This window comes from Cavenderia fasciculata (assembly GCF_000203815.1).
Source record: "Cavenderia fasciculata unplaced genomic scaffold Scf_Dfasci-F-a-25c12.r2-5, whole genome shotgun sequence".
Classification (NCBI taxonomy): domain Eukaryota; phylum Evosea; class Eumycetozoa; order Acytosteliales; family Cavenderiaceae; genus Cavenderia; species Cavenderia fasciculata.
In genome coordinates this window covers 2,643,559-2,669,340 of record NW_004457729.1, presented here as the reverse complement: position 1 = coordinate 2,669,340, position 25,782 = coordinate 2,643,559, and the positions used below count along the sequence as shown (strand labels likewise).

General features: G+C 32.5%; 8 protein-coding genes across 8 annotated transcripts; 3 read left to right on the top strand and 5 right to left on the bottom strand.

The window, feature by feature from the left end:
- Window positions 1-104: 104 nt before the first annotated feature.
- DFA_01405 (putative glutamic acid-rich region containing protein) lies at window positions 105-2,980 on the bottom strand (the record flags this gene model as incomplete). The annotated part of the gene is made up of 6 exons (XM_004359312.1): window positions 105-545; window positions 607-758; window positions 823-1,245; window positions 1,316-1,515; window positions 1,597-1,804; window positions 1,873-2,980. 6 exons carry the CDS (start codon window positions 2,978-2,980, stop codon window positions 105-107), a joined length of 2,532 nt encoding a protein of 843 aa, XP_004359369.1.
- A 551-nt stretch (window positions 2,981-3,531) lies between these two features.
- Window positions 3,532-8,407, top strand: DFA_01404 (uncharacterized protein; the record flags this gene model as incomplete). The annotated part of the gene is made up of 7 exons (XM_004359311.1): window positions 3,532-3,786; window positions 3,891-4,159; window positions 4,255-5,349; window positions 5,483-5,722; window positions 5,806-6,065; window positions 6,771-8,156; window positions 8,238-8,407. The coding sequence occupies 7 exons, from the start codon at window positions 3,532-3,534 to the stop codon at window positions 8,405-8,407; spliced, it is 3,675 nt and encodes a 1,224-aa protein (XP_004359368.1).
- A 232-nt stretch (window positions 8,408-8,639) lies between these two features.
- arfA (ADP-ribosylation factor) lies at window positions 8,640-10,423 on the bottom strand (the record flags this gene model as incomplete). Its single annotated transcript, XM_004359310.1, has 6 exons — window positions 8,640-8,841; window positions 8,913-9,072; window positions 9,183-9,544; window positions 9,682-9,700; window positions 9,792-10,146; window positions 10,247-10,423. The coding sequence occupies 6 exons, from the start codon at window positions 10,421-10,423 to the stop codon at window positions 8,640-8,642; spliced, it is 1,275 nt and encodes a 424-aa protein (XP_004359367.1).
- Window positions 10,424-11,007: 584 nt separating this feature from the next.
- Window positions 11,008-15,451, bottom strand: adcF (arrestin domain-containing protein; the record flags this gene model as incomplete). Its single annotated transcript, XM_004359309.1, has 5 exons — window positions 11,008-11,037; window positions 11,659-11,702; window positions 12,644-13,546; window positions 13,623-13,827; window positions 13,904-15,451. The coding sequence occupies 5 exons, from the start codon at window positions 15,449-15,451 to the stop codon at window positions 11,008-11,010; spliced, it is 2,730 nt and encodes a 909-aa protein (XP_004359366.1).
- A 923-nt stretch (window positions 15,452-16,374) lies between these two features.
- DFA_01401 (uncharacterized protein) lies at window positions 16,375-19,200 on the top strand (the record flags this gene model as incomplete). The annotated part of the gene is made up of 1 exon (XM_004359308.1): window positions 16,375-19,200. The coding sequence occupies one exon, from the start codon at window positions 16,375-16,377 to the stop codon at window positions 19,198-19,200; it is 2,826 nt and encodes a 941-aa protein (XP_004359365.1).
- Window positions 19,201-19,584: 384 nt separating this feature from the next.
- DFA_01400 (putative protein tyrosine kinase) lies at window positions 19,585-22,369 on the top strand (the record flags this gene model as incomplete). The annotated part of the gene is made up of 4 exons (XM_004359307.1): window positions 19,585-20,447; window positions 20,518-21,334; window positions 21,405-22,244; window positions 22,319-22,369. The coding sequence occupies 4 exons, from the start codon at window positions 19,585-19,587 to the stop codon at window positions 22,367-22,369; spliced, it is 2,571 nt and encodes an 856-aa protein (XP_004359364.1).
- Window positions 22,370-22,541: 172 nt separating this feature from the next.
- DFA_01399 (RNA-binding region RNP-1 domain-containing protein) lies at window positions 22,542-23,860 on the bottom strand (the record flags this gene model as incomplete). The annotated part of the gene is made up of 4 exons (XM_004359306.1): window positions 22,542-23,198; window positions 23,308-23,566; window positions 23,649-23,727; window positions 23,818-23,860. The coding sequence occupies 4 exons, from the start codon at window positions 23,858-23,860 to the stop codon at window positions 22,542-22,544; spliced, it is 1,038 nt and encodes a 345-aa protein (XP_004359363.1).
- A 461-nt stretch (window positions 23,861-24,321) lies between these two features.
- DFA_01398 (uncharacterized protein) lies at window positions 24,322-25,570 on the bottom strand (the record flags this gene model as incomplete). The annotated part of the gene is made up of 5 exons (XM_004359305.1): window positions 24,322-24,633; window positions 24,715-24,807; window positions 24,888-25,123; window positions 25,330-25,417; window positions 25,559-25,570. The coding sequence occupies 5 exons, from the start codon at window positions 25,568-25,570 to the stop codon at window positions 24,322-24,324; spliced, it is 741 nt and encodes a 246-aa protein (XP_004359362.1).
- Window positions 25,571-25,782: the final 212 nt, after the last annotated feature.

The window sequence follows — 25,782 nt, the reverse complement described above, 5'->3', positions numbered from 1 at the left end:
TAATGGTGGATAGAACAAAACATACACAAAGCATTTTAATCTTTGAAAAGAAGAGGGTCGATCATTTATTTCTTTCCTTTATTATTACCGTTGTTATTTATTTATTAACAGAATAGATAAGTTTCTTTGTCACCTTCCATCATTCTATTACATCTGACACTTCCAACGATTCTTTCCAAAGCCATTTTATCCTTGGTAGTGAAGAGACTCATGACAGTACCCTTTTCAAGAGTAACCATATTCAATAATTCAGAGTAGAATTGACTGTTGTTTGGTAAACCGAAAAAGATGACATGCTTGATACCACGGATAAGATTACGATGGAAGTAGTGATAACGCTCACTAAACAATAAAAATGTCTTTTCTCCCTTGTTGAATTGTCTTCTGTTTCTTCTGTCTTGAGCTTCTGCCAAATATTCACTGGCAACTGTAAAACTCTTGGTTTCTTTTTTGAAAATATTACGAATTGTAACAAAATCTGTATAACCTGGAACAAATACCAATACACCAGCAGATTTATCGCTCTCTGCATATTTTGGTAATAACTACAGAAAGAATTGTGGTCAGAGACAAGAAAAAAAAGAATTTAATCAAAGGTATACATACAGAAGCAGTAAGGAATTGAAGTTTGGCAGTTGAATCATCACCATTTAATTCCTTGGCAATATGAACTCTATGGAAAGTTTGCATCAATTCAGGAATAACATTTTGAATTTCACCATCCTTAATTTTCTTGATTCTCATTTTACCAGATACATCTATAATAATTAAAAGAAGGTTAATATAAATATATTTAAGACTTTTTTTAAAATATATACGTACTAAAACATTGTCTATTAAATAGGGCATTGATTTCTGGAGTAAGAATTGAACCAAATAATAAAGTTTGTCTAAAGTATTTACCCCAACCTTCCAAAGTTGGTAATCTGACACGTGAGAAATCAGTGCCATGATCCTTCTTGGGTGTACGATTCAAATTATCGAAAATAATATTCATATGATCCCAATTTTGTTGGAGAATAGTGTCGAGTTGATCGGCAATGACAACTTCAATGCTTGACAAAAAGTCATAATCACGTTGCTTGTCTCCATCGGTACCAACTACAAGTCTCAAACCAAGTGGTGAGGCAATGATAATATCAGAATGGAAAAATGGTTGGAATAATTGAACACCTTTTCTCTTGAATGAAATTCCAATTCTAAAACAATCATCAATATTATCTCTAAATGTATACTTGTAATCGGCTAGAGAAAATAAAAATAATTAATATTATGAAAAATAATTATTGGTTTCTTTTGTTCTTTTCAAACATACCAGGTTTAGCTCCATTAACCTTATCCTCTTCATCTAAAAGAGTAAAATCGTGAATCAATTTTGATTTCTTTGTATTTGCGTCTTGTTGTTGATGTGGAACCATTTTCAATAATAATTTAATAATATCCATTGCTGTATTTCTAAATGGTACAATAATTAAAACCTTTGGTTTAGTAAAACCTTGATGTCTAAGATCAGGACTATATATAGTAAATGGAACAATATTTGAAATATTAGTAAACAATAAAACAATTTAATATTAAATGGTTTGTGATACATACGCAACTTGACTCTTTTCCTCTGCTTCTCTAGTGATTACATTATCTTCCATTAATTGATCTCTTGATTTCAAAATATGGTTAACTGCATGAAGTGTATATAATTGATAGATTGATCTATGGTTCTTTGGTGTAGATTCAGTGTATAATAAATCACGATATTCATTCATGATTGGGAATAATTTTTGTTGAAGCATTGTAAAGTATAAATCTATAAATGAGAAATAAATAAATAAATAAATATTAAATCATATAATAAACTTTGTTTGATATTATTACCATTATCTTTTGATTTCTTTGTAATTGACCATGGTTTAAGTAATCTATTTTTGATGTTGTACTCTTCAAATGAGTTCTTTTCAGTTGGAAGTGATGAAACCTTTTGTTTGGTCTTTAGAGTAGTGTATGATGGACATCCAGAAGAGATTAAATGTCCAAGTGTATCCATTTCAGAGGATGTTCCTTCTAGGGATTTTCCTTTTTCCACCAAATCATCCAATTGACTCCATTCCTCGATTCCATCTCTGTTGAAATGCATGTAATAGTTGTCTGTTCTTTTGTTGACTTGGAACTTTCCTTTCTTTTGCATTTCATTGAGAGTTGCTCTAGTTTCAGTATCATCCTCTTCTGCTTGTCTTTTTCCTGATCCATAAACATCTTCAAATGTTTGTTCTTCTTCTTCTTCTTCTTCATCATCGTCGTCTTCTCCATCTTCTTCATCTTGTTCATCATCCAAATCTTGATCACCATCATCTTCTTGGTCATCTTCATCAACCTCTTCTCCTTCTACCTCTTCATCCTCATCTTCACCTTCACTAAGTTGAATATCATTTTCTTCTCCACTTTCTTCTTGATCATCATCTTGTCCTTCTTGTTCATCTTCCTCGTCTTCTTCGTCATCATCTTCACTATCTGATACTTGTTGAGTTTGTGGTTTTCTCTTTCCAACAACAGCTGATGAACTTGTACTTGTAGTAGTTGTAGAGGAATCAATCTTTTTTGGTTTGAATGATGACATTAAAAGTTGATAAGATGAAGGACCAACTTCATAGATGTTTTCCATGTTTTCGTCGTCATTCTTTTGTTTGAGGACTGTTGGGTCTAATAGTTTGTGCTTGCTAGCACTGCCAGTCTTTAACTCTTTTTGAAGTTTATCGAGGATATCCTTTCTCTGTTGTTCCTGTAGATACTCTTCTCTTCTCTTTTGAGAGGCATTGTACTTGTCAGACATTGCTTGAAACTTTTCATCTCTCTTTTGTCCTCTGCTACGGATACTTAGATCCTTTGCATTCTCTGCCGTATCGAGATAGTAATGCTTGTGAGTTGTATACTTTTTAGATATCTTCTTTGATAACTTTGGTTTCTTTGATTTTGCTCCTCCTGCCATCTTTTATCTCTCTAATCGATTAAACTATTGAATGCGAAGAATAATAATAATAATAGTTCATTATCAAAAAAACCGAGTCATTCGGTCGGGTCGTTTGTCACAAATCAAATAAATCAAATAAATCAATTGATTTTAATGAATGAATAGAAATAATATCATAAAGTTAATTCATCTCTCTCTATGACTCTCTCTCTCTCTCTCTATGACTCTCTATCTATGTAATGGAGAGTTGACAAATGAATCGAATACTAACAAACTTTTTATATATGATAAAAATAAAAATAAAATAAATATAAATAACTCACGGATATCTGACCATCTTCTACTTCTGGTCACCAAGTATATCTTAATGAATGACCGAGGTGTTGACATTTGAAGGTTATATGTAAATTTCATACCAAGTATAATATACTTTTTAAATCAAGATTTTTTTATGTTCTACCCACCATGAAAAGTCTGATGAACTGGCTAAAATTGATTTTCTATTACTTTTAATCTATATATATATTAGATAGATAGATAGATATTTATTTGTATATAATAAGTAGAGAATGTCAAAATCACAAGAACCATCACCTATACCAATCAATATTATAAAGAGTCTAACAGACAAGAACAATGACAAGAGAAAGACTGGAGCACAAGAGATTGAAGCACTGGTTCGTGAATTGGTTATAATCGATGAGATACCTACCATCAAATCAATCATCAAGATCTTATCGGTCGACTATACAGACTCTGCACAGGGAAACAATAAAAAGGGTGGTTTGATAGGCCTAGCATCTATAGCTATTGCCCTTGGTCAGGTATGTAACAAACTACTCACGATGGACTAGTATAGTTACTAACAACACGCACACACACACACACACTCTCTCTCTCTCTCTCTATCAATCTACCTTTTTTAAAGGATACATGTAATTATTTACAAGAGATTATACCACCTGTGTTGAGATGTTTTCTAGATCATGATAGTAGAGTTAGATTCTATGCATGTGAGTCATTGTACAATATAGTCAAGGTTGTTAGAGCAAAGACATTGGTATTCTTTAATGAAATATTCGATGCACTTTGTAAACTCACTGCTGACCCAGATCCACAAGTAAAGAATGGTGCTCAACTATTTGATCGATTATTAAAAGATATAGTTACTGAAAGTCCAACATTTGATATTGACAAGTAAGTAGATAGAGAGAGATATATATGAACAAGATTTATTATACAATGATGATGATGACTAAATAATTAATATAATCTATTTTTTTTATTTTTAGATTTATACCATTATTAAAAGAAAGAATTTATGTTATTAATCCATTTTGTAGACAATTTATAGTTGGATGGGTAATTGTATTGGATAGCGTACCAAATATTGATATGTTGGTACACTTGCCTAAATTTTTGGATGGATTGTTCAAGATGTTGAGAGATCAAAACAAAGAGATTCGTAATGAGGCTGACAAGTCGTTGAGCGAGTTTCTCAAGGAATTGCAAACCACCGAAGAGGTGGACTATGGAAACATGGTAGCTATCATTGTCAGACATTGCTCAGACACTGATGAACTGACTCGTCTACGTGCTCTCAATTGGGTCAATGAATTTATATCGATTGGACGTGAAAAACTACTTCCATACAGTCCACTCTTGCTCACTGGTATCCTACCCAATTTAGAACACTCAATGAATGAAATTGAAAATGTAGCAACCAACTCGATCATTTCGCTTCACAAGTTGGTCTATCACACCTCTCAACCAATCCCAATGAAAGAGTTGATTGAGATAATCACCAAATTCCTCTCATCCAACTCTGTTCAGAGCCGTCTCAATTGCCTACGTTGGATTCTCATGTTGCACAACAAGTTGCCCAATGAGATCGGACCACATTTGGGAGATCTTTTCCCACATCTCCTCAAAACACTCAGCGATTCGTCAGACGAGGTTGTCACACTCGATCTCGAAGTTGTCGCCAAGATCTCTGACAATACGTTGTTGTTTGATCGTTTGATGGAGAGTTTGGTCAAACTCTTCCAATACGATTCCATCCTACTCCGAACTCGTGGCAATTTTATTATTCGTCAACTTTGTCTATTTTTAAATCCAGAACTCATATTCCGTCGATTCTCTCTGATCCTCAAGGACGAGAACGATGCCGACTTTGCCAGTGTAATGATCCAAACCCTCAACCTCATCCTTCTCACCTCTGACGAATGCGTAGATATTAGAAAGAACCTTAAAACTTTGGCCTCTCCAGAAAGCAGAGACCTCTTTTCAACTCTCTACAAATCTTGGTCTCATAGTCCTGCCTCTTTGTTTTCACTTTGTATGTTGTGTCAAGTTTATGAACATTCTTGTGATTTATTATTGAAATTGTAAGTAGAAAAGAAAAGAAAAGAAAAGAAAAGAAAAGAAAAGAAAAGAAAAGAAAAGAAAAGAAAAGAAAAGAAAAGAAAATATTTCCCAACAACAATCACTAATTCGTTTGTCTCTCTTTCTCTCTCTTAGTTCTGAAATTGAAATTACTGTAAACTTTTTAATGGAACTTGATAGATTAGTACAATTATTGGAATCACCAAGATTCATGTCATTAAGATTACAATTATTGGAACCAGAAAAATACCCATCTCTCATCAAAGCACTCTATGGTTTATTAATGATCCTACCTCAATCATCGGCATTTGAAACACTTAAAAATAGATTAACTTGTATATCTTCACTAGGAACTTTAAGATTAATTCCAAAAACGTAAGTAAATCATAATAATGATTATTTTATTATACAAGAGTACTAACAAATCTCTTTTCCTTTTCCTTTTGAATATTTATTAGTGAAAACCAAGATGGAAATAATATTAGTAATAATCCAGATTTGAAAGATATTGATTTCAAGGAACTACTTGAACATTTTAAACTTGTACAAGACGCTCACGAAAAATATATTAGAAAGAATGCACAGAGAAAGGCTAGATCGGGATTAACAACATCCTCTGAAACATCATCTCCACCAAAACAATCACATCTTCCCTATGGACTTCAAAATTTTGTAAACAAAAGAGTTGCTCATCACACCCTATCTAATCCTTTATCAAGTAGTGATCCAACTCCTCATGATCCCAATCATACCAATCATCATTGATGATTTTGAACCAAAAAATAAATTAATTATTTATTTATTTATATCTTTTTTAAAATTCACACAAGAAAGAATCTTTTTTTTTTTTTTTCTAATCAGTTTAGTTTGTTTGTTTGTTTGATAACAACTAAAGAAATGGAAATAATCAATCAAGTATTTCTAAATAAATACTTGGTAAGATGTATTATGAATCATGTACATCAAATACATAGGATTGTGTATAGAGTGGATGAAGACTTTAGAAATGAATCGTCAATCAAGCAGTACAAAGACATCACGGTGGTGTACTATATGATAAAGAACAAGTACTATCAACTGTTTAAAGAAAAGATGCAACGTCGGGAGACACTGGTATTCACATCAAAGTGCAAGAAAGCGTTGCTGTCGGAATGTAAAGATCGCCAAGTCATCCAACTGGCACTACAAGGCTACTCTGACTTGATTGAAGATACCAAGCAGTCGGTGCATAGAAATCAAGTCAAGGAAAGAAAAGATAACTTTTGGTCAATGGTAGAGACAACAATCCTTTTCGATGACTTGGTGGCCTTGCAGTGTCTACAAGAGCACTATCAGATGCTCTCGCCTACCCCTCCAGCCCAGGTACTCTTATTTCCTCGATCAACAGAGGTATGCGACTACCTTGGACAGTTTAACATTAAAGCAATCGTTAGAAGAGGTGAAGTAACAAAAAATGGATCTCATACACTTCGTTCATCAGAGGTTCTAGCACTCATCGATAAATGGAGCTTGGAGACCATCGAATCAAGTCATAATGAACTAGAGTGGGACAAGAACCGAACTAGAGAATATGTCTGTCATCTCCATACCATAAAAGACAAATCAACAATGACTCGACTGATGGTCGATAAACTTTGGTTACTTTGTCGATTTTGGTGTTGGTCGATTAAAACTGTTTCATTGGATACACTTGCTCCACCTGCTGGAACAATTGAACCAGACCATCCCTTGTACAACTTTCTACTCTTTTCAGCTGTTTTGGAAGTTGTTGATATTAGAGTGAATCCTCTAGCAGAGGCCAGAGTTATTATAGGTGAATGTGCAAAACACAAAGTACCTCACATGGTCACATTTAGTTTTGTAAAGGGACATGCAAAAGATTTGTTGGGATTGTTTTGCTCAAATGGATCATTTGAACAGGTGCAATGGTACGTGAACAACACTCCAAATATCACTAGTGATATAGACATCAAGTCAATTGAACTCATCGCATCGCTAGAGGTTGCACAACTTCTTATAGAAAGATTTCCTCAATACATCCCATCAAACAATACCGTTGTACTTCTTATTAATACCAATCAACTCGATATACTACGATTCTTCATTTTGGACAAGAAACTATTTGACAGGGACTGGGTATTGAGTTTTGGTATGAACAACATCCTCTTTTGCAAAAACATAGACCTCATTCAATTCTTTATTCCAAACAAGGAATCATTTTTGAAACACAAAAAGTCATCACCACCCTTTTCCAATTATTCCGGCTACTCTTCCAAAACCATCGAGTATCTGTATGAGTTGGCTCCTCAAGAACTCATCCAAGACATTTCATCTTGTCCTCCTTCAAATGTATTGGCAAGGAAACCAATATTCTCATTAATAATGAGGGTATTGGCTGACGACGGCGGTGTCAATTTTAAAAAGGATTTCCCATTCTTTTTTGATCAAGCAGTCGTCAGATATGGATCACCAGATGCCGTTGCCAGTCTAATATCTCAAATGAACCGCACATGGAAAAAAACAAAACTTTTCTATCTAACCATGGTATCCCTATTCCGAGGTAACCTCTCCATTACTTCTCAATTTACATCACTTTTACAACAACACAAGAAAATGTTTGATATCACAAACCCCTCATCATTCTTGAAAGTAGACCAAGATTTTATAGATTCAGAGATACTGTTTCTTTACAGAGACATTGGAAACTGTGGCTCGGCGGAACTATTTGACATTGTAAATGAAGTAATGTGCACCTTTAATTATCCAATTAAAGGAAATCATCTATTAATTGCACAAGCTTTGGTTTCTGGTAATATTAAACTTCTTGTTCACATACAAACACGCTTTCCCACTTGGTTTCTTTCTGAACAAGTCATTCTTCATCAAATAGGTGGTTTAAAACATGCTTCATTCCCACCACCAGTTCAAACCAGTCTATACCTCGAGACAACCGGTATATCAAGCTTTGATTCATTCTTCAAACAAAGAAATACTCCAATACATACCGACTATCCAGAAAAAAGACAAATAAAATGGATAAAAGTGGATAGAAATGATTAACACAAGAGATTCGTCCAAACAATCAATTTATTTCGCAATCTGTACTAAATTGGACCCACCATTGGAAAAACATTCGTCAACTATAAATAAAGGGCTGGAATTTATTTATCTATTATCAAATAATATTAATTTCCAAACTTTTGCAACATTTAATTATTCTCTTTGCTTTAATTTGTTTTATTCAGTATCCACTCATAATTATTTGTTGGATTAGTCGTTGTGGTCACTGAATTTAAATTCTAAGGATGGCAATAATACTGTGATATGTATACTCTTCGCTTTCAGAGTATGCTGAAATGATCACTTGCAATATGGGAAGTGTGAGTTGGAACTTGTCCCTAGAGATTTTTTTGAGACCATCTACATACTCCATGATCTCGATATAATGATCAGAGTTACCATATACCAAAATATCTTGAACTAAATCTCTGGTACTATCGAAATTGGGATCGTCTTGAAACCATTGGCATGAGCTTGGAACTTGAACCATTGACTAACTACTTGCCATTCGAGGTTGTTAATTGATGGTACGACTAGATTGAGTTGATTTTCGGATATTTCAACTGGACATCCATTATCATTGTTAATTGATATTGATACATGGTCTTCCCAATCGTTATCTACAAGTAGGTTCTCTAATGGTACATTTCTCTCTTGACTGAGAACTAGACAATTTTAATTACATACTCCCTGTCGTGGCTCTTTACTGGTTCTCCTTGAATGGGGCCGCTTTGATAGCCTGGAAAATGACTGTAGTGTGTAGAGCATGATAAACCTCTCCAATAATGTCCGTGCCTTGGTTGGGGATATAACATGGGTTGGTCATTTACTTCTATTGGGGTTCCAACATCTTTATTAATACAAAGTTTGAAAGAGGGTGGAAGTCTTTGTGTCTCACTCATTCTATATATAGCTCTTGTTAATTTTCCTTGAGGGTTGAGACAATTAATTGAGGTGAAATATTGATTGGTTGGTATGCCCAATGATTCTAAATGATGTTTATAGAGTGTTGCATTGCCATTTCTAACTTTAACAATTGCTGGGTCCTCTGACTGATCAAACAATTCTCTGTGTTCAGTTGTTAATAAGTCCATGATTTGTTGTATCATAAAAGTAATTGACCAAACTGATATGATTCTTTTTGAAAAATTATGAAGAGCTTATCACAACTCTTTCATCAGTAAATAAATTAATAAATTTATTAAATATAAATAATATTTGTTTGTTTGATTGATTGATTGTTTGTTTTTTTTTTGAAAGGGTTTGTTTATTACATGTAAATATGATTATTAACTTTTTTAAAAGGTATTGTTGATTATTATAAGAACAAAAAGGTCAAGAGGGTATTGAAATGGACGACGCGTTTTTGTTTATTTTCCATTACCGAGGGTGTTGGACAACCAGTCGAGACCTTCGTAGAGACCATCACCAGAAGTGGCACAAGTTGATTGAATGTACCATTTACGTTGACGGAGAGAGTGGAGGTTGAGCTTGTCAGTGACTTCAGCAACACTCATGGCGTTTGGAAGATCTTGTTTGTTACAGAAGACAAGGAGAACGGCATCACGGAGTTCATCTTCATTGAGCATCTTTTGGAGTTCATCGCAAGCCTCTTGAATTCTTTCTCTATCGTTGGAATCAACGACGAAAATGAGACCTTGGGTGTTTTGGAAGTAATGTCTCCAGAGTGGTCTGATCTTATCTTGACCTCCGACATCCCATACGGTGAAGTTGATGTTCTATAAATTGAAATTGAAATTGTTAATAAAATCTGCTGATGTAATATATATACAAATATACAAATATATTTGTGTCTATGCCATATAATGATCATCATACCTTGAATTCGACAGTTTCAACGTTGAAACCAATGGTTGGGATGGTAGTGACGATTTCACCCAACTTGAGCTTATACAAGATAGTGGTCTTACCAGCGGCATCGAGACCAACCATCAAAATTCTCATATCCTTCTTGCCAAAGAAACGAGAGAAAATCTTGCTAACGTTAACACCCATTATTTATTATATTAATTCTATATTTGTGAAGATATATATGCGCAGTAGATAGAGGAGGAGGATAGAAGATTATATGTGAATAAATAAATAATATTATACAAAGAGTGTGATATGATAAGAAAGAGAGAGAAGAGAATAAATTAGTTAGTTAATTGTGATCAGCTGCTTGGCAGGATTAATAGAACACAAAAAATTAAAAAAAATTAAAAAATAAAAAAAAAGAAAAGAGAATGATTATCATCAATCATCTTGTTCTCCTTTTTGATCGTCGTCATCAACAACCCATTTTTCTCATCGAGGTTATTATTGTGAACAGCAGACAGACAGACAGAGACAACAGTAGCACACACTACTGCTATATTATTATATTATTAATAGACATACTTGTGAAAACTTTATATGGTTGTAAATATTATTTGAATTGAAATGAAGGAGAGGAGGATTTAGTTTTACAAAAAAAAAAAAATTGGTGAGAGGAGAAAAATAAAAAAAAAGCGAGGGGAGAAGATCAAAGAAATCTTTTTGAAATGGTTTAGAGAGAGGAGAGAATCGTCGTCGTCGTTGTTGTATTGATGGTTGCAAATCTAACTATAAAGATATTGTCTTTTTGTACTCTAAATAAATAATAAAACAAATTGAACAATTGAATCGAATACTTTACAAAGAAAGAATAGAAAAATAAAATATTTGTTCAATATTATTATTTTCTTGTATTCTATTCTATTCTTTGCAGGTCATATATAATCCCAACTCTCTGCTTGTGTTTCGAAGAGAGAGAGAGAGTGCAGTGAGGGGTGGGTGTAGTGGGATTATTATGGCGGTCTACTCTTCACTCTTTGATTGCAACCAACACACACACAGAGATATGTACACACGACTTTGCACCCAACTTTTTTTTTTTTTTGGAATACCCGTGTGATCATGTGTCGGTATGTATAGTGTTGGTAGTTCAATGCAAAGGTAGAAATAGAATGTTATGATAATGCCATTTTAAAAGTAAAACTAACTTTTCTCTCTATCTCTCTCTCTATCTAATTGATTGATTGGATTTTTTTTTTTTTGTTGGTGAAGTGATGATTGAAGTGAAGATAATAGAATCTATAAATCGTCTGTCTTGTCTATCTAAAACGTCTGCTGTCACTGTTGATGAATCGAATCGTCCTATGATATGTTACTATTATTACTCTTTTAAAATTACAACTAATAGACAAATAATACACACGAAAAAAATTTACAAATGAAGAGGACTGGGAGAGGTTTCCATCAAGTACATGAAGAGCTTGAAAAAAAAAATTAAAAAATTTGATTGTTTTTTTTTTTTTTTTTTTTTTTGTAAAGATTTTTCTTTCTCCAAAGACAAGGAGGGAGACGAGAAGAGAAGAAGGACCTACCTTTTTAGAATAATTAAATTAAACCTTTGTAATTGTATAGTTGTTTAGTAGTAAAGTTATTTGTTGTTTGTTTGCTTGTTTGATTGAATGTATATATTGCATTGTTGTTTTTGCAGGCTATTTATGTCAAACACCAGTTTCTTTGTTGAATGACTCACCGCGGGAGTGAATCATCAAGTTTTTTTTTTTCACAAAGTAGGGTGTGAGAGAGACAGAAAAAAGAAAGATTTGCAGAGAGCCCCTTTCCTTTCACCCTCCCCTCTCGCACCGCACTGGGGATTCACGAGATGTGAGAGAGTAAGGGTAAGGTATAAATTCTTTGATAGGATATTTGGATCACCCGAATCTAATTTAAACATTGGTCGTTATTTTCGTCGGGTTGGTGAGTAATGGCCCTTTGACTCATTAAAGATACCTCAACAGAGGAAGATTCCATCTTTGAAAATAATACTAAAATGAATCCAGGCATTTATTTCTTTGACCAAAAATAATGAATAAAACAAAGACAAACAGCAAAGATTGGAGTTGATTAACTGTAACTGAAAATTAAATAATTTTATTTGGTATAAATATTATTATAATTATTACAAAAGTATTAATATAGTAGGGTATTATTATTATTATTATTTTAGACAGTCAAGTTTGAAATAAATAAATAAATAAATAAATAGTATTATTTTTTTTTGTTTTTAATGGCAGCTGATATATGCTAGTTGGTATTTAAATTAATATTATTAAAATCGTATAAATATTCTAAAAAGTAAAGAGTTTTTTAGTTAGTAAATAAATCTATATAAATATTTAAAAAAAAGAGTAGAGGAGAACATACTTTTAAAATCATGTTGATTTAGGATTTCAGATTCTTTGTTTGGAAGGTAACCAATTAATATATTAAAATTAATCGATATATTAAAGGCACGTTTGATGATACATCTAACCGTTAATTTGTATTTGCATTCAACCAATGTTCCATTGGTCGATGGATGATGGAACTTTTCAGGTGTCAATCTATAATTATTCCACATTGGTCTTGGTGTAGAATTATTACTACTACTACCACTACTACTACTACTACTACTACTACTGCTACTACTACTACTACTACTACTACTACTACTACTACTACTATTACTATTATTATTATTATTAGTATTAATACTACCACTTGAAGAAGATATATAAAAACAATCACCCATACTACAAAGTTTTGGTGATGACGCATTTAAATTAATTTGACTATCATTATTACAATTAAAATATTGTTGTTGTAAAAGTAATTGTTGTTGTTGTTGAATGCTTTCTTGTTGTATAATCTTTAAAAAGTCAAATTGGAGTATATTTTCGTGGTTGGTGTGTGATCCGATTCCTTCGAATCTCTGTTTAATCTTTGTATGATTCTTTTGAGAGACTGTCGATGTTGATGTTTCCGATTTGGCCACTTTTATCGTTTCAATTCTCTTTAGTTGTACCTTTAAATAATCGATACATCTCGATGACGAGTTGACAATAACAAATTTAATGGGGATAGTCTCACCTGGAAAGAATACATTTTTCGGAATCGATACTTTTAATTTCACCTCTCCTTTACTGACAAGGAATGATTTTGATGCTTCCTTGAATAATGGAACTTGATTAATCGATGATGCTATGATAACAGGTTCAGTTACAACAAATGATTTCTTTACTTTCATTGTTGAATGTGAATTTTCAATAAATATTGATAATGTATAAGCTATAAAAAAATGGAATAGAACAAATATGGTTAATAGGGAAACATTAAATGTTTGATCAACTCTATACAAACATACTTATAGAACTTAAAGTTTTGTTTGAATTATTGGCAAAGCAATAGGAACTTGGTAAATGACTTGGTAATTTAAATTGAAAGGGGAATGTATGTGATCCTCTAGTCAATCTATCGGTATCATTGTCATCGGTCGAATAAATAATATCAGTATCTTGAAAAATAACTTTTCTTTGTTCAATTCTTTCAGTTGGTAATGAAATTACATTCTATAATCAAATATTTTAGGTTAATTAACAACAATATTCAATATATAAACGTTTGATTTTTTAAACTCCAACATACATTATATTTTGGTTTAATTGTAGTTTGATGATAAATTACATGTTCTACGGCTTTCCATTTGAGGGAAACACCAGTTGTAATGGTATCATGTGATAGGAATAAATTAGCCTTTCCCGATACATTTTGACCACTAATAAAATACAATTGATCCATGTCAATATCAATCTTTCCAAATTGTTTGGAAGGTGGTGCTACAGTCCCTGAAAGAAGCTTCTCCCTAAAGCTTGAATAAGATGTGGATGGACTACTACATCCACTACCATTACCATTGCTACCTATTAGAGTGCTTACATTGCTGTGATAGGACGATGGTTCCATAGTGGTCAAAGGGTCAAATGAGCTGCAATGATGATGATTGGTTGGTGGAGTGGAAATGAAAGAAGAAGAAGAAGAAGAATGATGAGGGAAAATAATCAATGATGGTGATGAGGAGCAGGATGACTGATCACTTGAATTTTCAAATTGATTAGAGTTTTCAATATTATTATGATTATTATTATTGATATTTAATGGTATTTCAATAGCATCACTTTCTTGACAATTATTATTTTTTATAAAAATGTGATTATTATGGATGGTGTTATTTAAGTTTGTTGTTGTTGAATGACTGCTGCTGCTGCTGCTGCTGTTGTTAGTGGGGTGATGGTAAATGGTGGAATTTGTGTTTTCGGATTGATTTTTTTGTTGTTTTTGGGTTTGGTTATTATTATTATTAATATTTAAATCCATGATGATGATCTGTGTATCATCATCACCGTCATCAATCAAAATATTTTGATTATTTTGGTGTCCAGATAATTTAATTAAACTACTATTGTCACTATTGATATCACTTAAATTATTATTACAGGTGTTATTATTATTATTATTATTATTAATAGTATTAATTCTATGAGCTGACAAGGTAGGTGAAGTAAGAAGGATAAAATTATCCAAAGATGTTGTTGATTTTAAACTGTTGTTGTTTTGAGAAGTAGAGTTATTTAATTGGGGTGACCATGATATTTGGGGTGAAGAAGAACAGGATGATGATGATGATGATTTATGATTGCCAATGATTGGATTATTGATAATGTTGTTCAAAAACGTGTGTTGTTGTTTATGGCTCAAAGATAGTGGTGGTGATGATATAGGTGGAGTAGTACATGCGGACGAAGAGGAGGTAAGAGTAGGAGTAGTAGTGGTAGGAGTATTATTATTACTCTTATAAGATTGATAAAGAAAAGGTAAAAAGTGATCACTCTTGGAGGTACGATTTAGTCCAATATTATTATTACTATTTCTCCTTCTTATATTGTAGTCGCCAGGTGTTTTGCCTGCTTGAAAATTGTCCACCACACCCTCTGATGAAGTAGATTGTGTGGTTTTGATTGAGTGTGTTTGGTTTTCTTTTAAATTGTTATAATTATCCTCCTGGCAAGTACTTTTACTACTACTACTAGTACTTTGTTGAATATTAACATCATGTCCCTCTTCTTCTTCTTCTAGTTGGGCAGTCGTAGTGGGAGAGTTATTGATGATACCTAAAGATCTATGTGTGCTTAACATGTTATTGTGTATGTACAATGACTTTTAATAATAATTAAATATTATAATACAAATGTTGGGCAAATAAATAAAAGCAGATAGGATAGAATAGGAAATAAGGAAATGAAACAATTGAAAAGCTGGAAAGAGGGAGGAGTGCGTCCAATATGATTATACTTCATTTCAATTGGTGGTGTGTGAGTGAGTCGGGGGGCCGTGGGACATCTCGTCTCTTATCTCTTTTCTCGTTGTCACACTTGTGTTATAGAGTTAAGTTGGTTTTGTGGCGGTGTATGAGTGGTGGGGGTAGGGTAGTAGTGTTTAAGGGAAAACACATTTGTTTCATTGATTGATTAATCAACATACATATCATATCATAAATCGACCAATCAATCAGAGTGAGGATGTATTTTTAGATGTAAATATCGATATGTTGTGGTTGTACATGGTTGTGTGTGGTGGGGGGGGCAATTGATTTCATTGTAAGATCGGTTTGATCGATATAACCCACAACCCATCATCCATCGACTGACTCTCTGATCAGTGAATTAATTCCATCATCTACTTTCAAATAACATCCAACAACAACAAGAGTGAGTTGTTGAAGAGGAATGAATGGATTTATCTTTTTTTTGCACTTTCACAACAAAGCTAGCTAATGAGTTCAAAATTATATATTTATTTTTTATTATTAATTTAATTTAGTTTAATATTATCAAACTATTGCCTGATATGATAATTAATGATCTTGAGTACCACCAACTATGAATTCATATTTTTATTTACTCTATCTCATATACATATATAATTAACTTTTTTTTTGAAATTAAAAATAAAAGTTCAAATGATTAATTAATTCAGATATTTACAAAAGAGGCTAATATTAAAAGCAAGTTGAGTGTATTGTCAACCCCCTCTCTTTGAATATATCTACATCTATTTAAATGGATACAACTACAAATATTAATACAAGGCAAAAAGAGGATAAAGATGAAAAGGAGATATACAGACAACAACTCATTAAAAGAGTGTTGACCAATACACTGTACTTTAGGATGATATTGCTATCGTTGTATTGTGATGAAAGAAACAAGTTTGTGGAGGATAATGAAGAAGAAGACAAATACAGTAGCAGCAGCGGTATGATGTCATCATCATTCAATTACAAGAGGAGATATAGTGTTAGAAAAAAATACCATGATTATCGTACTGTCAAGAACATCACCAAGTTTGGTCACGACTCTCTGCTCAAGGAAAAGATCGTCAAGGGACACTTTCAAGAACTCAGATACAAAGATATTGTACCAATATGTCAATACGTCAAAGATATAGATACATTCAATATCGTATATACAAGATACAAACATCTATTCGATACCGAGCCTTGGGAACTACTAGTTGGTGCGGCAACCCACAACACCAACTTCCAAGTTATCAAGATACTCAATGAAAATGTAGATGCCTATAAAATACAACTGACTCGACTATCACAACTATCACAACAACAACAACAACAACAAATACTTCAACAACAACAACTACAACAACAACTACAACAACAGCTACAACTACCAACATTTAATATCGACAATAAGAGTTGTGATACAGTGTTGACAAGATCGACTTTTATAAATGCAATCGAATTGTTAAAACGAGTTAGAGATGTTGGTATATTCAAATATATGTTTGGTGTAATGGTCGAAGCAGGCATACCAGTGAATACATTGTTTGATAACATTTTTCATTATCAGAATCCCTGTACAAACGATATTATCGATTTCCTTTGGTCGTATGACCAAAGGCAATGTCATCGTCATCTAAATAGTTTGAAAAGGTCTTTTTCACTTGGATCTAAACCTCCTTATATTCCAGGCCCACAAGAGGAAGAAGTAGAAATCAACCAAGTTGTAACTACCTTTTTAGAGACCTATCCAAATTACTTTAAAGGTGATGTAGTTAGACAACAAACTTTCATATCACATATGGCCTATTTCGAAATATCGAGACAGTTGACCAAAGAATTGATCGAGATGGTCAACCATCCTTCAATCACAAGATATTGGTTGCAAGTTGAACCTCACAACACTGCATTTGTAAAGATTTGTCAGTATGGTACACTAGAGCAAATGAGGACATTTCAACTATCTGGATCCGATCTATACAGAAGGGATTTCTTGTCAACGATTAAATTAAGAGATTTCCAAAATAGATTGGATTCCCAAATCGATATTGTCGAACATTGGTTTCAACATTTTTATATTGATTCCTATCATCCACCTCCACAACATCATCATCAACAACAACACAACGACCATTATGATGATGGTGGATATCCTCAACCACCCTTTAACGATGAAGATGTTATCGATGATGAATATGCACATATAAATGTATTTACTTATCCATATCGAATTGGATCCATTGATGCTCCACAAAAACCAAGATTTGCACCAAAAACACAAAGAGGTTTAGAGTTTTTATTGAGGTACAATAACAAGGTACCAGAAATTGACTCTTTTGCAATCGATATGACCTATTTTGATTTAAACATGCTCAACTTTTGTATTCAAAAAGGTATAAAGTGTGACGGTTCATTTATTATACATCATTTAAAACTTGGTAATTTGGAGACTATCAAATATTTGGTTGAAAAGTTGGGGCTTTGGAAAGACTGTTTCTCATGTATGGAGCTGTCACTAAACTATGGTAACCTTCATATTGGATACTATCTGGTTGAATCGATGCCAAAAGGGTTCAATATGGAACAGGGATTAGCATCCAACCTATTAAATCCACTGGCATTCCAGTTGGGTGCTACAGGAGATATACAACTCATCCAACAAATTGGTCTGGCTCGTAGAAGAATAAAGTATGCATTGGAAGGAGCTATTAAATTTGGTAAATTAGAGTGTGTCAAATTCCTATTGGAACCACATCATTGGGATCCATGCAAGACATCGATGAAACTACGACTACCCAAAGTCATCAAATACAATGCTACAGGTGTTTTGGATTACTATGTCAGTCATCAAAGTCGGTTACTAGCAATGTTTGATGACCAAGTTATACTCAGTCATATCCTAAGTTGTGGTAATCCATATCTTTTAAAGTGGCTTGCAAATGGAAGAAGATGGCCAAACCCTCAACAAAAAGAAGTTGTCGATGCAAAGGTATTGGCATTATTGACTAAATATGTTAAACGGGCCAAAGAATTTATCATGGTTCATTTGGACGATAGTTGTAAACACAATCTAGATATCCTTCTTTACGCCTATCAAGTTGGCTTCTTATTTAAAGATGGAGTCGCCATTGAAGAGAAGAAATTAAATTTTGCTTTTCTCAAACATTATCAAAAAATATTGGCAATCTATTTAAATTATAATCAAGATATTCGTCAAGAAAATAATAATCAAGATCAAAGTAATAATAATAATAATAATAATCAAAGTAATCAAAATCAAAATAATCAAAATCAAAATAATAGTCAACATAATAATAATAATAATAATAATAATAATAATAATAATAATAATAATAATAATTACAATAATAATAGTCAAAATAATAATAGTATGGATACTAGTATGGGTGATAATAATTTAAGTTATGCTAGTGAATATGATGATGACTTTGAATTTGATTTTGACGAACACGATACCCAAGAAAGTAATGTCGATAATATCAATAATATTGTAAATAATAGTAATAATGAAGATGGAATTCAAAAGAAAAGAAAGGCTGAAGAAGAATTAAATAAAACTGTACAATAGGTTCGATTTGGCGCCAAATTGATGATCCACCCCTGCTCCCTTTTTTTTTTTTGTTTTTTTTTTTTTTTTTTGATCATGGAGATCTTCATTGCTTGGGTTTTTCCCTATGAAAAGAATTTAATTTTTATTATTAATAATTTATTATAAACTTTAACTATCAAGATCATCATTTTTTAAAAAAAAAACAAAAAAACCTTCAAAAGAAGAAGAACAACAAGAAGAAGAATTCATTCATTCGATTCATATCAACAACTATATTTTTAAAACATATACAAACAAGCACAGTAAAACATTATTACATTACATTTTTATATGATGAATAAATCATCATCGATACCAATCCCCTTTATACCATCCCCAACACAAACAGAAGAAACAAATGGGATGTTTACAGAGGGTGGAGGGGGAGGAGGTCTCTTTAACTCGACCTCTACCTATTCCTCTTCATGCTCTCCTCCATCGTCACTAAATACAAGTTTTAGTGAACAATTTGAATCACAACTACATAGTAACCAATTACTCCAACAACAACAACAGCAACAACAAAATGGTGGTTATGATCCATCTTCACCAAAGACACCAAGTCTATATAGACCGGTTAAAAAGACGACGACAAGTAGTAGAGCACCTAAAACCACCACCTTTTCAAACATTGATGAGATCATTCATACACCATTTACAAACGATCGAAAGATGATGTTTCACAGTCCCGAGACTAGTCATTCTTCATCGATCCCCATGTCTGCATCGAGACCAACACCCGATCAAGAGGTGTTTGATGTGGCATTGTTTAGCGACAAGAAAAAGAAAAACGTCATGAACCAAACACCTCGATGTCCCTCTCCACCACTCAAATCAACACCGGCCAGTCGCGTCATTTCATTCAACTCCAACACTCCATTTGTTCACCATCTCTCTACAACATCACCACTTGTAGTCTCCTCTACAACACCCAACAATCCCCTATTCTCTTCATCTTCTTCCTACTCTTCCTCTACCATGATGGACTTGTCGAGTGACAATCCCGCCACCACAAAGAGTAGTAATAATCTTTTCAGTAGTTTTAGTAGCACCACCTCTAATTCATCAGTCAATGCAGACTCGACAGTCTTTGATCGAAATTTCAAGATACTCAAAAAACTTGGTAGTGGATCATTCTCTGATGTATTTCAAGTTAAAAGTAGAAATGATTCAAAAATGTATGCGATTAAACAAGCAAGACATCCTTTTAGAGGTTATCAAGAAAGGTAAGAAAAAATCAAAAGAGAAAGAAAAAGTTGACAGACTTTTTTACTTATACTCTTTTTTTTTTTTTAGGGATAGAGCAATTCAAGAGATTAAAAATGCAACATCATTAAGTAGTCATGAAAATATAGTACAATATTTTAATGCATGGGAACAAACTGGTATTTTATTTATACAAACAGAATTATGCGAAAAGGGAACATTGAAAGAGTTTCTAGACATTAATAATGGTCAATTACCAGAGGAAGTGATTTGGAATCTTTTATTGGATTGTTGTTTGGCCGTACAACATATACACAGTCACAACATGTTACATCTTGATATTAAACCAGAAAACCTTTTCATTTCATCAAATGGTCGTCTCAAAGTTGGAGATTTTGGAATGGCATTAAAATGTGAAAGTAACAATAATAATAATAATAGCAATGAAGAAGAAACTACCAATAATATCAATGATAGTGTTGATACATCACCAACAAACATTGATGAAAATGAAACAACACCAAAACAAAACAAGAAATCAGATTCAAATAATCTTAGTATTGATGAGGATGATTTGTACTATGACTTTATCGAAGGTGACAGCAGATATTTAGCAATCGAATTCTTAAATGACAAAAAATTGATAGGAATTCACTCTGACGTTTTCTCGATTGGTGTATCGTTTTTTGAAATTGTTACTGGCAAAGAAATGCCAACCAATGGACCACTATGGGAACAACTTCGTAGTGATGGTGCTTTGGAATTCCTCGAACCAAACAAGTACTCTGAAGAACTTTACTCTTGTATATTATCAATGATGAAATCAAATCATAATCAAAGAATATCTTTAATTGAAATATTTCAAATACCAAAAATCGTTAATATTTTAATTCAAAGAAAAATTAATGTATGGAAAAGAACAACAAAGAGATATATAATCAAATATTTATTCATTTCTTTCTTTATCTTTTTTTTAGCCAAATTATAATGTATTAGCAGAATTTATTCCAAAAACACCAATACATCCTTTAGATAGACTGATTAGTCATGAAGAAGCAAATAATAGTGGCAATTCACCTTTATCTACGATGTTATTATCGGCAAGTCAATCGTTTTTAATCCCATTTTCCCTTAGATCAAGTAGTAATGATTTAAATATAACAAATCATAGTAGTAGCAACAGTAGTAATAATCTCTTAAATAATAGTCAAAATAATATTTTCAACAATAATCCAGAATTTCAATTTAAAAGCAACAACAATAGCAACAGTAATAATAATAATAATAATAATAGTAGTAATAATACTAACGGTGGTGGAAGTGGATTTTACCTCCGTCCTCGTAATAGTATTAGTAAAACAACAACAAATAATAATAACATTCAACAAAACACTAGTAATAATTATGACTCTGATAACGAAGGAAGTGGATTCTATCAATCAAAGTCTAATCATTCAAGTAGTGAAAACATCAACAAAAAATTAAACTTTTCAGATCTCCAAGATTATGATATACAAGATGTTGATCAAGATGAGGAAGAAGAAGAAGAATGTGAACCAACTCCCAAAAAACTAATATCACCAAGGCCAATGATGGCAACAACAATGGCTCCTCCTCCATCTGTAACCAAACAACCAATCAATAGAAACCTTAAACCTCTTGCATTCCCTGATTTAAGTAGCAGCTTTGGAGGTGTAGGTAATGGAATTGGTATGAATGGAAACAGTAGTACTAGTGGTCAAAAACATAATATTCTCAGAAGAAGTATTGATCCTTCTCTACAAGAAGATTTATCATCTCCAAGAAATCTTTTAAGTGTATGTAAACTAAAAAAAAAAGAAACAAAAAGTAAATATATTGATATTAATTTTTCCATCTTTTTTGTATTTAGCTATTTAATGAAACAAAAATAAATAAGACTAAAAAAGAAGAAAATAAATGATATATAAAAGAAAATAAAATTAAATGAACCATTTTTGTTTCATTGTATAGAGGAAGGGAATTTTTAATTAAGGGTTTTGGTTATCTACTTTTTTACAAAATATTAATAAATATGGATGTTGTTTTTAATATAGCTATTTTTTGGGGTTTTAAAAAGAGTTGAAAATTGTTGTTTAAATTTCACCATTGTTATAGTTGTTGTTGTTATTAATTTCATGATTGATTTCAACGACTGGTTGTAATGGTTGTTGTGGGTCATCATATTCGGCACCTCTTTGACCGAGTAAACTATCATTTTCTGTTGGTTGTTGTTGTTTCTTTTCAGCGTCGATTTCATCAATACGAGTCTTTGTTTCATCTGAAATTTGTTGAACCTGTTGTTGGACTCTGGTGGTGACTGATTGTTGGACGTTTCTAATGCTAGTAGATAAACTGGAAAAGAAAGAGACACCAGAGGAAACGGTTTGATTTTCTTGGGCCTTGGCAAATGCCGATGTAGCTTGTAGCGAGAGGGCATCTGTGGCAGCCTTAAACTTGTCGGATATTTGGAACATGTCGTCGACTTGCTTGGCCTTTTCAACAACTACAGTCTTGACAACAGTAGCATTCTCTCCAACCTTTTCAACAACTACTGTCTTGATGGCAGCAGCATTTTCACTAATATGGAACTTTTGGTCAAACTCTTGAACCGAGGCCTTGGCACTCTCGGCACCAACCTTGATTCTCAATGAAAGGCTATGTTCATCATCAAACTGACGTGCCTTTGTTGCTGTTTCACTTCCCAATTGATATCCTGCTGCAATTAATGATGCAACTACTGATGTTTTACTCTAAAAAGTAATATAAATATTAATATTCAAATAATTTCTAAAATATAATCCATAGTATATTCTCTTTTCTCTCTACCTGTTTCTTTTTTTGTTGTTGTAGTGTGCTTACTCTTTCATCAGCTGGTACATTATTTTGTGATTGTAATTGTTCTTGTCCTTCAACAGCAGCTACTTGTGGTTGTTGTTGTTGCTGTTCATCTTGTCCTTCAATATGTGGAGCTTCATTAGCAAATGAAATATTTGAAGTATATTGTACGACAGTAATAACCTTGTCAACTATTAAAGCATTGGTAAGTAATAAAGCAGTCTTGGCAGCAGACTCGGAATCGAAAACAACTACTGCTTCTTGACCTTGTCCTGTTGAATCGCTAAAATATTGATAAGAGATTTTGTTGTTTAATATCAAATGTACTATATCTCTGTGTTGTTGTTGTTATGCTTGCTACCTACACTTGGAGACTTAATTCATTGATCTTTCCACAGAAGCTAAAAAAGTCTGATACTGTCTTTTGTGTTGCTTTTAATGAGACTATTGATAGTAATAAGAGAGAAGAGATTCATATTAATTTACACTTTGTCGACTCTATAATCTAATCATATGACCAAACAAACTACTTACTGTTGGTAACATAGACACCTAATAATTCTTTGTGGTTCATCATCTTGATATTATTATTATTATTATATGTATTGATTTAAATATATGTATTGTATTGAAAGTAAAAAAGTAGAATTTCCTTTCTTCTTGTAGTAGTATTTGTATTAAATTAAATTGTTATGAATTCAAATAACAGTACTCGTGTTTCCTAATTTATAATAATTAATGAAAAAAACAAAAAATAGTAAAAAATAGGGGGTCAACCGTCTCCCCACCGCCGTGTGTTCATTTCATTCTCAAGTTTCGAGGTTTATGAAAAAAAATAAAAATAGATTGGTGCAAAGGTGGCAGAGAGAGGTGTGGATGATAGATAATATTAAGATTCAAAGTATGGTCCTCATCATTCCATATTAGTATTATTAAATTAAATATTAAAACAACATCTATTGCCTGATTGAGAGAGAGAGAGAGATGGAGATAAATAATAAATTGGTTATTCCAAACCAATATTTTGAATGACTTGATTTATTCAGAGTAGTGAACTTGTTCATTGTATGATTGTACCTTTGGAGCATTCAATGCTGTTTGTGTCTTCATATCAATGGCTTGAGATGGAGCATCGACGTTTCTAACTTGGTCGTTGACAGTGTTGACCTTTGGTGCATTCAAAGCGTTTTGGGTCTTCAAGTCAATACCTTGTGATGGAGCATCGACGTTTCTAACTTGGTCATTGACAGTGTTCAACTTTGGTGCATTCATAGCATTCAAATGAGCCATGTCAACAGTTCCAATTGGTGCATCAACATTTCTAACTTGATCATTGACTGTTGAGATTTTCTATAAAAAATGGAAAAAATATATTAGAAATGATGATCCAAAATAATATGATTGGTTAACCAAGATTGTTTTAAAACTTACTGGTCTATTGATAGCATTGTAAGTAGTCATATCCATAGCTCCGAGTGGCTTTTCAACTCCTTCTCTAACTTGAGTATTAACAGTTGAAATTTTCTATAAAGAAATAAAAAAAAGAAGGAAACATTAGTAAAAGTCCAAAGGGAGTTCCCTTTTCCTTTCCTTTACAAACTTACTGGTCTATTGATAGCATTAAAAGTGGCCATATCCATGGCTCCGAGTGGCTTTTCAACGTCACGGACTTGTTGGTTGACAGTGTTGACCTTTGGTGCATTGACAGCATTGGAAACAGAGAGAGAGTCGGCAACTTGAGTAGCCTTTTCCTTTGGATAATGAGTGTTACAATAGATACGACCAGTAGCTTGGTGTGGTTGAGCTGTCTTTAAAGTTAAAACTTGCTTGCATTCAGTGCCTATTTTTTGATATTAAATTGAATTTTGAAATTGAAATTTCATATATTATACTTGAATTAGTTTCTTTTCTTCTTTTTCTTTTTCAATCAATTTGATAATCATGATATCTGTCTTGTTGTTGTTGTTGTTGTTGTTGTTGTATATTTCTTTCTTCCTTCATTCCTTTCTTATTTCATCTTCCTTTGTTTTGTTTTTTGAAACTCACATTTGTAACAGTGCTTGTGCCATGATTTAGTTCCATTGAAGGCAGTATGAGCTTCTAATGGGTAGACTGACTTTTCGCATTCTTCACACTATATTAATAGTGATAGGTGATAATTTAAAAGTAGAATCAAATTTGTTAATAAATATGTATTATTTTTTTTTTTTTGTCACAATGTAAAATCAATCAACTATCTATCTCTCTATCTCTATCTATATATATATATATATACCTTGGTAGACATTTTGGTATAATATGATTTTTAAAATTACAAAAAATAATACAAATAAATAAATAAATAAATTATATAGATATAATAAATAAGTTTGGTTTAAAAGAGATCAAGATTGAAACTTGTGTTTTGTGATAGTTGACAGCTTTAAGATATTTAGTGAATTCAAAGGGCAAAACAAAAAAACTGTTCTCCTAAAAATTGTTGGGTTGGGGATGAAATTT